Raw genomic sequence first — 15,688 nt, forward strand, 5'->3', positions numbered from 1 at the left:
AAATAGTTTCGAATTTTTTTCATAGTTCATCACTGTATAAAATATAATAAATATTTTATCTTAAAAACAGAAAGTCAAACCCAAGGAAGTCTAAATTCTCTCAAATTACCAAAGAGTGCATATACGCAGACTAAATTTCTTGGGAACTCAATTATCTAGGGCGTTGTCCGTACAAAGAGTGTGAGATAGGGTAGGTATGACCCACATAAGCCAGGTAAATGCTAACTAGCTTACCCCGTCCCCGAGTGATTTACTTGTATAATTTTATGCTAGAACTTATGGACACCATGTATTAAACATAACTTTTTTTTTTTTATTATTAAAAGAGAATATGTACAATCTGTATTAACTATACAATAAGTAATATGGTTGATTTATTTTATATACAAAACTGGACGGCTTGATAGAAGGGAGTGTCCAAACAACACTACTTCAATTCTAGACTTTTATTTTTGTTTTTTTTTTTTTATTGGTTGAGGAGATCCCTGGGCCAATTTCGCTAACATAACTTATGCACCTAACATTCCATAGACCATAACTACCACATGAAACGGATACTCAATTTTTAACCTGTTAACAATTTGTCGATAAATTTTTGTCGTATTTGATGAATCTATGTATCTAAATCATAATTAAGATCTTAAAAAGATTTAATTATGCATTTATGCCTATATTTTCTACCAATATAGACCTATCCTATAAAAACTGTACCGATAATCTCAGGTGTTAGATACAATTTCTGAAAACATATTTTAATTTGTAATAAATTTTTACTTAAAAACGATTTTTTTGATTTTTTTTTAATTGATCTTATAAATACCACAAAATTAGGGTTTTTAAATTTCGGAATTTTCGAAATTTAAAATATTAATGATATTAAAGACAAAAATTAATTTTAAATGTAAGTAAATCTTTTAACGAATTCATACATATTTTCAAAAATATTATCGACTCAATTAATTAGTTGATATGATTGACAAAAGACTGATACTTTTAACAAAACAAATTAAAATAATTAATATTCGTGTAGTGCGTTATTGACAATATATGCATGAAGGAAATTCGATACCAATCACTTTTATAAGGGAGTTTAATATTTGAAATATTTTTCTATACGGATGCATTGAATCGTGTAAATGTGTACGTAGTAAGTTATCATCGATGTGTGCGTGCGTGTGACAATGTGTAAAACCAAATAATAGAACACTTTCGCACGTGCACGCACATGTCAATAACGTTGCACTATAAGAATATTAATTAAGTTTTTTTTTTTTTTTTGGTTTTTCAGCTAAGCGTATCATTATTGCCAATCGTATTAACTACCCTAATTGAAAAACATTTTTAAAGACATATTGGAATTTGTCATGAAATTTTTTTAAAAAAAAACTTTCTTTCATTATTAAATTAATTTTTTTTCTTCAATATTATTGACATCATAAAAAAATAAAATAACGAATTTTTAAAATTTTAGGAGTTAAATTTCAAAAATGTATAAGAGTCAAATATGTTTTCAAAAGTTTTAAGAAAACATAGAACGAATTTCCTCAATGAAATTTCTTATGACATGAGACTTACATTGAGTTATAATTGCATAAATCTTTAAGAAAAGATCTTTATACGATCATTTATAGATTATGTACAATTAAATATAGAGTTTTATTGAATACTGTTTAAAAATATATAAGCTATACCGTCAACCCTCCTCCAAGGCATCGGAAAGACTTAGGAGAGGTAAGGGTAATTTTTGAAATAACTATTATCGATATATATTATTATAGAATATAGGGACATAATATAATATAATAATATTGTTTTATTTTTCCAATAATATGCGCAGTACCCAATTACGTACTATGTATTACTTACGTTTTAAAACCACCCTAAGTCTAAATAAGCTTGTTTAATAAAAATAATTACATATTAATGTAGGTATACATTTTAAACAACCTAATCAAAATCACAAAAGCTTACTAATCATGAGACACACAAGAGTTATGTGCGACTAATATGTTATACATTATTTATGATGAACCGATCGATCTAAAACAGCGAGCTATGAAGTGGAAATACATTTAATAACCAGACGTATTCGATTTATAATAAAATACGTTGTGTATACTTATCCAAATTCTGCGTACGATAAATCCAATTATTCCGTAAATATATTGTATTCGTTTAAATTGTTGATGATTGAATTGATTAACTAATCAGATTATCTGAACAAATTATCGGTGGCATAAAAATGACGATAACTTTTGTATACAAAGCTTTTATTGTCGATATAGTTTATTTTTCCGGTTCGTCAAGAATTATTTTATAATAAATAAAAACAATAAAAATGGTACCTACAAATATATTTAGAAATTATTTTTCTATTCTAATAAATTATACGATATTATATAGTCGTATGGACACTTAAAAATTATAATTTTTAAGTGATTATCTTTAGTTTTATATATGAACCGTAATGGCTATTCAAATAAAAATAATTATCATTATTATAGCCTATAGGTAGACAAAATAATTGAAAAATCTTTTAAAAACAATTATTAACTTTAGCACCAATAACTAAGCTTAAAAAAAATATTTTTGAAATCCAAGGACAGCTTAAATTGCGTTTGAATAATTATTTAGGGAAATAAAAATGGTAAATAATAATAATTCTCAAAAGTAAATGTAATGGCCTTAAAGCATTTTTTATGTTTGAGATGATTTTATTTATCGATATAACTAAATATATTTTTGATTTTCAGATGCCATATGTTATGGTAATCGAAATCAAATTCATTTTTGTAAATTTTTTAAATCAAATTTTAAGTTGGTTCTCAACTTCTACACGTGAAAATGTTCAATCTATTAAAACTGTAGAAAGTTAAAATTACAACTATTTTAGTGTTTTTCCAATACTTTTTGATTCAGAATTCTTATACAGTCGTAATTAAAACTAAATAGTTTCGTGGTGTTAAATAATAATATATATTGTTTCAAATAAAAACAAAAATGGGTATAGGTATCAAGTATTAACCATATTACCTACATAGGATTATAGAAATCGTGTTAGTGTATGGATATATTAAGAAAATTACAGGCCATTAATCTGAACGACACAATTATTTTTATAGATCACCTAAAGACTTTAACTAAGTATAAGAGTAAGACTATAATTTTGCGTAATAGAAAATGTTAAACTTGAGTGTTCAGTAAAAGTGAAATAAAAAAAAAGTGTAGTATCAAACTTTGTTATCATTTGTTTGTATTTAATTTTATAACCAAATAAATTATTGTTTAACGAATCGAATCAAAAATGGATACTTAAAATATATGTGTTAATAATTTAAAATTAAATTACATTACATTTTTAAACTTTCAATCATAAGTCATTGATGATAATTGATGGTTACCACTGTTATCAGTTTTTATCATATACGAAACGAATAATTTAATCTACAAATAAACACATACATAGCATTAAACAGTCAGGCTGATGTTTTTTTGGCTGGCATAGTTTGTAAATATACAATCTAGTGAGAGAAGGGATGAATTCTCAATGATATATAATGTGTACCTATGTCAAGTAGCAGATATTAAAAAAATGTTAATTTGTAAATTCAAAATTAAGCCTCTAGGAAAATTATATATTTTTTATATAGAAGTGGAACAATTATTTTACAGGGTCTCAAGTTGTTTATGATAATCAAGTATCTTTTAAAAAATATATAAATATATTTTTAGTATAGGTACTTTTATAATACATGACAACAATATTTTATAAAAATTATACTACACATTTTTATTTATCCTCGTTTACATGGCTTTTTTTCACACTTACATAGGTACATAAAATAATTTTTTCATGAACAATCACGGAGCTAATTTTATTTTATCAATTTGTGTAGCCTGTTCAATTATACTACGTCCAGAATTTTCACATACCTAAGTCAAAATTGAATTACTATTATGTTATTTTACTATTTCACTAATATATATGTATAGTCAAACCAATTGACTATAATATAATCATTGTTAATTTGATTGTATTAAATTTAACTAATAGTTATACTATTGAATAGTATATTATACACAAACAACAATGAACTTAAATAGTTTAAAAGAAATCCAAAATTATAAACCCAACTGTTTTATATTATAATACAATAATATCCACATTATCTCAATAATATGTTCTTAGATTTATATTGAAGATTATCTCTTATTAAGTTTCAATACAAAATTGTGATTTGATTATTGTTTTTGCAAGATTTTCACATTAATTTATATACGATTAGTTTAAAGAAATCAATACTTTAGACAATAAAGTAAAACATTTGTAAATTGTAAGATGTCTGTAGTAGTCTTGTACTTTTCACGAAATGTATATTTAAAAATAAATACGTATTTTAAACGTTTTTATTCACCATTTATTTATATAAATTAATTTTAAATTTTTATCACACAACAGCATCGCTCATCATTTCCGTTTATATTAAAAAATCTAATTCATGATCGATTAAAAAAAGACCTTATCGCGCTCTTGCGTTCCTACCTATCCTACTCCCCGTGTGTTAGCAGTGTCGCGCACGGTGAAGTCGGTGCGTCCGTAAATCAGGTGGCGCGGCTATCGTTACGTACTATATGACTATGTTACGTAATAACCTGCAAACCACGTTTTTGTCTTGTGGTATTCGGGAAAAGTTTTGTAAGTTGCACAATGGGGAAATGATGGTGGTAGTTAGGGGCAAGGTACAAAGTGTTTCACTTACCGGTGATTCCTGTTCGGGGAGCCAATTTGTTGCGAACCTGGTATTGCCACTGACAAGTGAGAGAGCAGCGTCGGGAAGATTTTAATATAATAAAAACACAAGTTCGGTTATTTGAATTGGATGTTTAATCCTTTATTAAAATAAAATCAGAAACACAGTTGTAATTGACAAACTTAAACACGTGGATAAAATTGACAATTATGGAAGGGAAAAAGAATGTAAATCTCTAAAATGTTCTCTGTACCGAAGACACAAGAAATCGCGTACGGTGCGGTGGTAAAAACTAATTTCAGTCATAGGACCGGTTCGCGGTGTCGGCGGTAAAGGCCGTTTGAATTCAAACAGATATTACGCGAGACCGCGTCATATTCAATTGATAAATTACTGTCCATTTATTTTTAACAAAACATCTCAATCATATTATTATTTAATACGCACGCGTTCACCAACTTCAAGTTGACTGATTTTATTTCGTATGCAATATAAGTACGTCGGATCGGGTATATGTCGTTTAATGTAGAGAATGATTCACCGAGCATACCACTCCGATTTTTTTTTTTATCAATAATAAATTAATTCAAAATCTGGTGTTTTTCAATTTTTAAATATACTTAAAAATAACATTTGCAAATCCTTGAAATTTTTTACTGCTTAATGAGTGTCTTTTGAAAATGTAAAATTCGATTGGACAACTTCCCCAGTACAGTAAATTATTTAGTGAATAATTTTCTTAAAAATTTAACTATCATAATTCGTTTTCAAGTTAAATCACTATAATATACTAAGGATAATAGATCACAGAATAATTTAAAATAAAAAATGGGGTTCTCATTTGAAAAACAGAAGTTTTTATCACCACGGGGCATTCCTTAAGTATTATTTAAAAAATCTCACGAATATGAAAATATGAAATAATAATACACATAACAATCAGAATTGTAATTAATTCATTATTAAATGAAAAAAGGTTAAACGTGCATTTTAAATTACTCTGTATAACCTTTCTATTGTACCTACTTTCACTATACTTTACTAACCAATCTTTACTAAATGTGCTGCGTTTAGGTATAAGTGTATAACCAATAAGCTCTTTCCTCCCTCAAGTAGACTGTAGTAAAAAAATATAATATAACAGTATAGTATAGTAAACAGGGACAGGACGCGCGTTAATGCCGTGTTCTAATAGCAGGTGAATATTTGTCTGGCAACGGTAACATGACAACAAACACGCGCTAGGTACGACTAGTAGCGTCGTATACTTACATTTATTATTTTTTTCAATCCCTTTCGTAAATAATTTCTGCTCGAATACAACGTTCGTTTAGTCGTTTTTACGTGTCTGGACTTCATAGTAACGCACCAATAGTATCAGCAAACAACCCAAATGGCGGATTACGAATCTGGTAATGATAATATCTACTAAGCTATACTACATAAAATTATGCACTACACCATTACATGTAATAGTCACACCGTTTCTCCCAAATAATATTATCATCATCTTTGCACAGCGTTATAGCATAAATATCTACTCTATTTACAATTAAAAAAAAAAAAATTCGTAAACTTACTGCTGCCATATATTAGATTACGAATGTTACCTCGTGAGTAGGACCAGTGGTTTAGTTTTTAATATTCTTTTTGTATCTACAAGTTCACCCATATTATATTCCTAAATTATAGTGAAATTGGATTTGACACATCAACTCAGCAATATCACTCAGAACAATGATATTATATTTTGATGTAAACTATTTATAAAAACGAACTTTCGATTCCCGTAAATGATTCTGAGTGGATATCAATTTAAACTGCAGCGATATGCATAAAAGATTTTTTTTAAGTACTATTTTTGGCGTAGGTACTATTGATAATATTTAGTAGTTTTATGAGTGTTAAGAAATTACAATCATATAGAATACCCACAAAAAATCATCTAAGTATATTAATTGACTAGAGCTAAACTTTTAGATTTAGATATAGAATATAAGGATTTTTTAAATATTTTTGAGTTCTCTATAAATCCAAAAAATTGATGACAAAAAAATTAAAGCACATAGTTTCTTCAGAATTTGTAATTAATAAAACCGGATAAATCACTCTACTATAAAAAAAAAAAAGGTTTCAAATATACCTCATCATTGAATAGGACATTAAAATTGACGTTTTTTAATTCGACTTCAAAGATAAAAAATCATTGCATGCGAATTGCAAGAACGGAAACAGTGACACGACTTATAAGTTATAAGCTTATTTCTATGGATATATTTAATTTGTGTATATATTTCCATAAGTAATTTATTTACCTATATTCACTATAAATATCGTTAGTAAAACTAATTTTTACCAAAAAACAGCGCACATATTATAGAATAGGTAATTAATATTAAGCTTTAATAAGTAATATATCATATTATTATATTATATTACATTGTTATTACCTTATAAATCTACACCGAAATACCGCCGTATAACGGTGTAAATAATTTAGTGGTATATATCTAATTAGCTAAAAATTGTGTAAATATTTTTAGTCTTTAATTATGCTTGAAAAAAAAATAATAAACATTTAAGGCAAAATATTTCATGTTTTTAAAAATAATACATTTTTTTAATCAACAAAAAAATAATTATAATCATAACTTTTTTTTTCAAATATTTATTATTGTAAAAATGTAATCATTAAATGTCTGAAATCAGAAATTACACATACCTAGGTATTTTTAATATGTTTGAGTTCACAAAAAAAACAACTCGTGAGGAACAATATATTTTTTACTACTACATAGTACAATAAATATCTTCAGAAAAAAAAAACCACACATCATTAAAATACATTCATCACTCCGCTTAGAGTTTAAAATTTGAAAATCTCGAATGTTAATAAATTTATGCTTTAAATTAAAGTTTAAATACTTTAAAAATTTAATTATGTGTGGAAATTAATAATATAAGCAATAGTAAAATGTTTCAAGTTTGTACGGTTATTATTTTTGAATTACGACAAACCTAAAATTGTTGTTTTTTTGACCCTATATTATACAATAACATAAAATTCCCAAATTACTAACTTTCTACTTACAAATACCATCCTCGATAGAGAATATCAGCATAATAATTACACTCTAAATAAATAATGACACATCATTGTAGAAATAGAAGTACAAACATTCGCTCAGATTCTAAAACGTGACCATAATGGTATAATGTATTGAATATAAGTATAACGTATAAAAAACTTTAATAGTTCTTATTTTTCCGCTCAAAATCTATAATATTTGATTTAAATGTACTTTAAATACTAGGTATACACATTTTATTATCATACAAGCTTAGTTAGTACGCTAATATATTTGTTTTGAACAAAATTAAGTATTAAATTTAAAAACTTATAGTGGTAAAAAAAAAAAATCAATGATAAAGTTTTATGAAATATAATATATTTGTAAAAGAATTAAAATATTAATAGCAGTATACCCAATTAAATTTTATAACAAATACCTATACCTACACTATACATTTGATGTTGGTAATTGCATGTTATACCACAAATTGTATTAAGAAAACTCATTATTGTTGTAGATTATTATCCGCGCGTGTGCATAGGTAGATACTTATGTTAACCTGTTTATATATTTATATTTAAATTGCGTTTTACTTATGTTAATTATAACAGACAGTGATGAAGGTGAAGCCGGACTAGGAAATGTTACAAGAGTAATCATGAGACCGGTCGGTCATAGTGGCAAAGCCAAAAAAGGTCATTTGTGTTTTGATGCTTCGTATGAAACTGGTAAATAATATAATAGTTAATAATATTATTACATTTAAGTTAGATAACATTAAAAATGCGATATAGAATAAAACACAAATAATGCTGAAATACTTGTTTTCTTGACTATAAATCCACGCCCAAGTCTGGATTAAATCTCTGGTCAACCCGACTCGGGCACGCAAATCCTTTAAAAATATTACTAACTGAAAATCTACAATAATGGTTGTAGATAAATAATATTATTATGCCTACTGCCTACTCGTCCTGATTTTTATCTTAGGTAAATAACATTTAATAAGAAGCACGACACGTGGAGTTTGGTGACCACTTAAGGAGAACATTTTTAAATTTAGAAATAATAATAAGTAGTTTTCACAAAACTATTCTGAGTTACAAAGGTCAAAAGTAAATTTATCCAAAAATTCCATATTTTGTTATAAAGTGTTATTGTGTTTTTTCGTTCAAACACGCAACACAATAAAATTTTTAAATTGAATTATCTATAAACAACTCCTGGACTTTTATGTCTTTAAACTACTTTAAAAAAAACCTTGAATTCAGTTTAAAAAAAAAAAAAAAAATTTAAAACAAAATGAGCATATCAAAGAAGTATTATAAAAATATAGTCTCATACATTAAAAAATGTATTGTGTATAGAAAATAAAAATTTAAATATTTAAATAATCAAAGAATTTTCAAGTCTCCTCAGTCAGTATATTGGAATTATATTAAATTAACTAAAAAAAAAATCGTTTAATTAAAATCTGTTTATTTTTTAAATGTGACTTACCAACTTAGCAACGTTTAACTTCTGTTTGTATTTTTTTGAACAACTTATGAAAAATCTTTATTTAATTTTCTAACATTAGGCGTTGAATTAAAACATTGTTATAAATTGTATCCATATTTTACAACAAAATGAATTCCATTAATTCACAATATCTTTTAAATTATAATGTTTTAAAGTTAAAACGCTAATAAAAAAATGTGACTATGCATTTTTGATATTTTATAACAATATAAAGCAATTTATTATGAATATTGAATTAAATTTTTAAGCTTATTAAAACAATAAATATTTTATTCAACACAAGTCAAAAAAAAAAAATGTAAGGACATTTCAAATATCTTTAAATAACATACAAAAGAGCCAAATTATCTTTAAAATACAAATCTAAATGTTTAGTGAAAATCTATTAAACTAATACATCCATTGCTCTATTCAAAATTACTGTTGACTATAAGAAGTTATCGAAAAGTGTTCTAGAAACATTTTAATTTAATATCTAAAAATAACCTACTTAAAAGTGAAATAACAAATGTCTCTAAAAATAAATGTCCGGATAGCGACTACGTATATTTGTTTTTTATATATAGGTATAATACATATATATAAGCATATGATAATTTTTTTTATTTTGAAATATTTTATAATGTTTAAAAATTAAAAGATAATATATGAACAGAATATTTAGGATACCAAATAATAGACATTATGTTTTATTTTATTCAGATATTAGATGAAAGAATTAATTTCGCCAGAATAATACACTAATACAGTACATTTTACATCCTAGTTACGATATAAGAAATACCAGTCTAAAATTTAGCCTCGTGTAATTTATATGTTGTAAATTGCTAAAATAATAAATTTTTCTAAACAAACATTTTCAAAAATCAATTGGCATAATATTAAGTTTATATTCATATAAATCACTAAGACGTAAGCTAATAAGCTAGTTTTGTACTAGGGTGCAATTATCATTAAACAAGTAACTACATCACTTATAAATTTTGCAGCTTGAAAATATTTGCTGGGAGAGTCAGTACCTAATCATTTGAATATCATAGATATTAATTTTAAATAAATAACAGGCCAAGAAGTTTGACTACTGAAATCTAATTGAAAAAAATCTAAAAAAAATATAATTTAAAAAAAGGAGAGAAATTAAATAACCGGTCAGCTATACAGTACGTGTCTAATGAGTTTACTTTGTCACTGAGTAAGTCACTAAAATTTAAATGTACAATTTAAATGCATTGATTAATAAATACATAATATGAAAAACAATTCTGAGTGAAGATGGTCTCTCAAACTATTTTACAAAAATATATTTTATAATAAATTTTTTTGATATTGCTATTAAAATAATTTATTTTAATATTAGTAATTAGTGGAACAGTAGTACTTAATAACACTAATACTTAATTATTAACATTATTATGCAGTACATATTTTTTCTAATACGTTTCTCAATAACTTGAAAGCATAAAAACAAATTTATGGAAAAATGGATTAAAATAAATTTAAATCACAAAATATATTTTCTAATTATTTAAAATTTTATCTTCAAACTCGCATAACAATATTTGTGGTTTCGTACTCATTTTTTTCCCAGTAATAACAAGGTTATCAAGCAATTATTTAAATAATAAATTTAAATTTAAAAAGATATTTTTATGATATTTTAAAAAGCACTGAGAATTTTCAACTTATTAGATCTCTAAATCTTTTAAAATACTATCTAGAACAAATTTTCTACCAGACACCTCCACTGAAGTTAATAATTAGAGCATACTTTCTATAAGAAAAAATGTCTCTAGAAACGAAAAAAAATTAAAACATATACCATTGTAAAATCAATACATTCATCGCTACATCCAAAGTCTAAAATTTTGTAAAATATAATTTAGTACGCATTGCGTGTTGAAATATCGAATTATATAAAGAGTAATTCTTTTATCACTAAAGACTCATTATTTCTTAATGTGTAGACTTTTTTTTAAATTTTTTTTCTCAAAATGTATAGTTTTATGCTTGTCTAGAACTATATAAAAATTTTATTTTTTTCACGCTTATATTTAATAGTGAAACCACTATCAACTTTTGATTTTAAAATGGCAACCTATATTTTAAATGTCATATAATAATAGGGCTATATGAATTTTAACGTTATAATTATTAATTTCCATTTTAACCGTTAACGAGTTATAGCTGCTCAAAGTTAGGTTTTTATTATACTTATTGTTTCTGAAGACCTGCTGTTACATAGGTAATAAATAATAGTAATATAGATACATATTTTCATGTGTAAATAAACTCATTAACGACTATTTTTCGACGCAGTGATGAACTTTGTACCAGTAATAACTGTCCAATATGTAATAAAATAATTACATACCTATTTTCACATCTAATTTAGATAATTTCTATCTATCGAGATGGCCAGGTATGCTAATAATTTTAATAAAAAATTCAATAGTACTTTTTGTTCGTAAAAACCGTTGTATAGGTAGTGATAACGAATATCATAGACGGTAGAGATAGTGTCTCAGTTTTTGGAATCAATATCTAAAACTGTAACAAATATCACAACTCAATAAATTTTAAGTGGTATTCTATTAATAGAATTTTTTTTTTATTATTATTATAATCTGTATTTCTATATCTTATCTATCCTTTTTATTTTAATTATGCTCGTGCTTAGCAGCTTGGCTCAGGTTAGGTTAGGGTGTATTTCTCAGGGTCATTGTTTTATTTTCACGGCGATAATCTAATAGATACAGATTACAGGATATTTCAGGTCTATGGAAATAACGGAATGCAGTTGTTTAAATGAAAATAAATATCAATCGATTAAAGTAAACAAAACAAATTAACATATTATAACGTATACTAATATATTATACGTATTGTTTGTTAAATTACAGCCTATTTTAGGTAGATACTAGGAATTTCATGTCTTAACAATTGCACTTTATTTTGATTAATAAATATTTAAACTGAATGTTGATCGGATATATTATATTTACACGTCACAAATATTTAAAATACATACCAACTTATTTAATAGGTATTATACAAAATATTGTTACTATAACTTTGAGCGTTCCATCTGCACTCCAATGTTTAAAAAAGCACTGACAAAATAATTAAAACAGATACCTATTATCCATATGGCCATATGAATACAAATTCGTAGCATATTTTAATACTTAGGTACACATTACAATTATCATACATAGTGCTGGGTGTCGCAGGCATTGGTTCCATTTCGATTACCTACTTAACACAACTCTTAAAATATAACCTCGGTTTTAATATAAATATCATTGTAAATTGTTATTATTAAACATTTTATTATTGAACGCAATGATTAATTATTACTAATGAAAAGGTAAAAAAAAATGTTTACTGAGTGTAGTACAATTCGGTTAGAAACATTTCAAACACTCAATTTTGATTCAAGGTATTTCTTCAATTGATTTCATAAACATACTTCTTAGATTTTCTGTAGGTAGAATAGAGTATATTAGGGTATTTATTTTATGTAGATAGATTTTAAAATTTAGAAGTATTACAAAAACCATTGATAGATAATTAATAACACATCCAGATTTCATACTCAATACATTTTATCAAAATCTATAATAAGCATAAACATTTTTATACATTTAAATTTTAAATTTTAATATGTATATAACATTTCAAATTTCATTATACAATGTCATTGATAATAATATAAATTTATATTGGTAATAAAATATAGCTATTAAAATGTTAAGTTATATTTTATTAATATAATTCATAACTACAAAGTCACTAAATTATCACCATTTTCAATTCCATTATGAAGGTTTTATTTATAAGAGCAAATAGGTAAATATTAAAGTTACCAATCTACTCCACGTATAAAATTAAAAAACGACTTGTGTATAATATTATTTTATTATATCAATTAACATTAATATAATAGGTTATATGTTCCATTACTTAACTTATAGGTAACTTTCAATAATAAAAACTCTATGCATAAAATATAATATTATATTTCCAGTTCTCTTATTAAATATAAAAATCAACTATACAAGCATACTGTATTTATTTTTTTGCTTATGTGTTGATTTTTAGAGTAAATCAGTAAAATATATCTAATATACAATACTATTTTATCACACTGAATTAATATTAATATTTTACTTATTCAATAATAATAATAATCAAATATAAAAATATTTTTATACTCTATTTGCAATTTATAATTACTCACATATTTAAAGTTCTATGGGACAATTGCCCTAGAAACTAGTTTGTGAGTTGTGACAACTATGTTTGTGACGCCATCGAACATTTCAACTAATAAGAATAATAAAATATTAACAAATAACTAATTTGTAATTTTATCTAGAACGGTACAAGTCTATAGTATCTGTTTACTCACTCAAGAGAAAAAGTTCTTTTTTTTACTCGTATAATAAAAATATACAAATCGAGATATTAAATGTAAATGCAAAATAAAAATTATATTAACTTGTATAAACTTTTAACATTTATATATATTATTAAATAAAGTTGTATCTATACAAAAAAAATTTAAACTATGTCTTTAATAGTTCATAATTTATGATGCACATGAAATCTTTGGTAGTGTTTAATTTTAATTTTTTTTTTAATACACAGTACTAATTGTTTTAATAAAATCAAAAGTATTTTTTTTTAGAATAAGTCATTATTAATATTAATTTAATCGTCACGAAAAATAATGATCATACAAATATCAAGTTTAGAACTAAAATGTATTTTAATAGTTTTGAAATTTCGTACTTGGATATTTTTAACTATTAAAATATTTAAATTAACTTAGTTATACTTTGGTTACTCTCAAAGTTAGTATGAGAATCTTAAATATACTATTATACTGTGAATTCAAATCTCATCATAATAACTAATGGATCTACAAATTTGTTAGAAATAGTACATTTTTTAGATTTTCAGCTAAATAATTCATATTTTAATTTTTCCTGTATATGTATAGTCGAAATTCTAAGATATAACTTTGAAGATGATTCTTAGAAGTAATATGGATCTAGTTAGTACTTATAAATGATAAAAATAAAAATACCTCAGTTATTTTCATAGTTATCTAGAAAAAATAATGAAAAATGTAATTTTTACATAAAACTATATAGTTTTTAATAAAATCTAACTTTTTTTTTTGTAATTCAAAAATAAATAGTTATAGAGACTTGGCATTTTCACAAAATATTCATAATAACCTTTACTTAATTTAATATAATTTTCAAAACATTTTAGCATTTTTAATGCTATTTATAGACAGTTTTGAAAAAAAATTAAATTAAAAAACTAAAATTTGAATATTTTAACATGAGGTTTCCCATAAGGTTATTTTAGTGGATTTAAAAAATATTTTTATTCTTTAATGACTACAAATCTTTTTAAAAATCTAAAATTCTGAAACTTACAATACAATAAAAACGTATGTCTGGACATTTTATGTTTAACTTATATTAACTTAAATTAAGTTGGTTATATTATAGAGCCCGGATTTATATGATTTTGCATGTTTTTTCTGAATAGTCCAAAAAATAGCTAGGTGAGCTAAAAGTTTGATTTGTAGTTAATAGATCCTAAATATAGTTTTATTTTACATATTTTTGCATATTTTGTCATTTTTTGACATGTACTGCATATTTCTGTATTTTATGATTTTTTATTGCATTTATACGGTTATTAATGTATAATAATATGTAATATTTTGTTTATTTTAATTTAAATAACGTATTATTAGTTATATTTATAGTCCATGTAATTTGACCAAGTTGTTTTCTTATCTTATCTGAAACCTACATAGGCGGATCTACAGGGTGTGCCGGGTGTGCCAAGGCACACCCTAATGTATGAAGAAAAAAAAAATTAATAACAACTCATTAATTGAATTTCAGTTTTTTGTAAATTAAATTACGCAGAATAAGTCTCTAAAGTAATAACTATAAATTGAATTATTTAATGTTATAGTCGTCGACAACAACACAAAAACTTAGATTAACAGACAATAGTGGTGATGGCCAACTGGTAACTATTTTTAGCGCAAAAATATTGTTGTTTTTCGGAAACCGACATCGCGCTGATAACGACGGTCAACGTCTCGACGATTAACAAATAATAGTTTGATAGTTATTGGTATTTACTATTTCATTTAACGTTACGTCGTGTTTCAAGCTAGGTACTCATATACATTACTACCTTAGGTAACATTTTAATATTATTGTTAAGACGTTAACTTTGTGTACAACAACCTCGAACTTTTAAATATTAAATGTAAGTACTATTTTATATAATTATCTCAGTTAT

The 15,688-nt window shown here is 24.8% G+C and overlaps 1 protein-coding gene across 1 annotated transcript in view; it reads left to right on the forward strand.

The window, feature by feature from the left end:
- Nucleotides 1–6,075: 6,075 nt before the first annotated feature.
- Nucleotides 6,076–15,688, forward strand: part of LOC112600487 (cytosolic carboxypeptidase 6-like) — a 63,100-nt gene continuing 53,487 nt past the window's right edge. Inside the window, exons 1-2 of the mRNA XM_025347728.1 lie at nt 6,076–6,163; nt 8,437–8,553. Coding sequence (XP_025203513.1) covers nt 6,145–6,163; nt 8,437–8,553 — 136 coding nt within the window. The 5' untranslated portion in view covers nt 6,076–6,144. The remainder of the gene's footprint in view (nt 6,164–8,436; nt 8,554–15,688) is intronic.

The sequence above is a fragment of the Melanaphis sacchari genome, unplaced genomic scaffold (genome assembly GCF_002803265.2).
Source record: "Melanaphis sacchari strain LSU unplaced genomic scaffold, SCAv2.0 Contig64_pilon_pilon, whole genome shotgun sequence".
In the NCBI taxonomy this organism is placed as follows: Eukaryota; Metazoa; Arthropoda; class Insecta; order Hemiptera; family Aphididae; genus Melanaphis; species Melanaphis sacchari.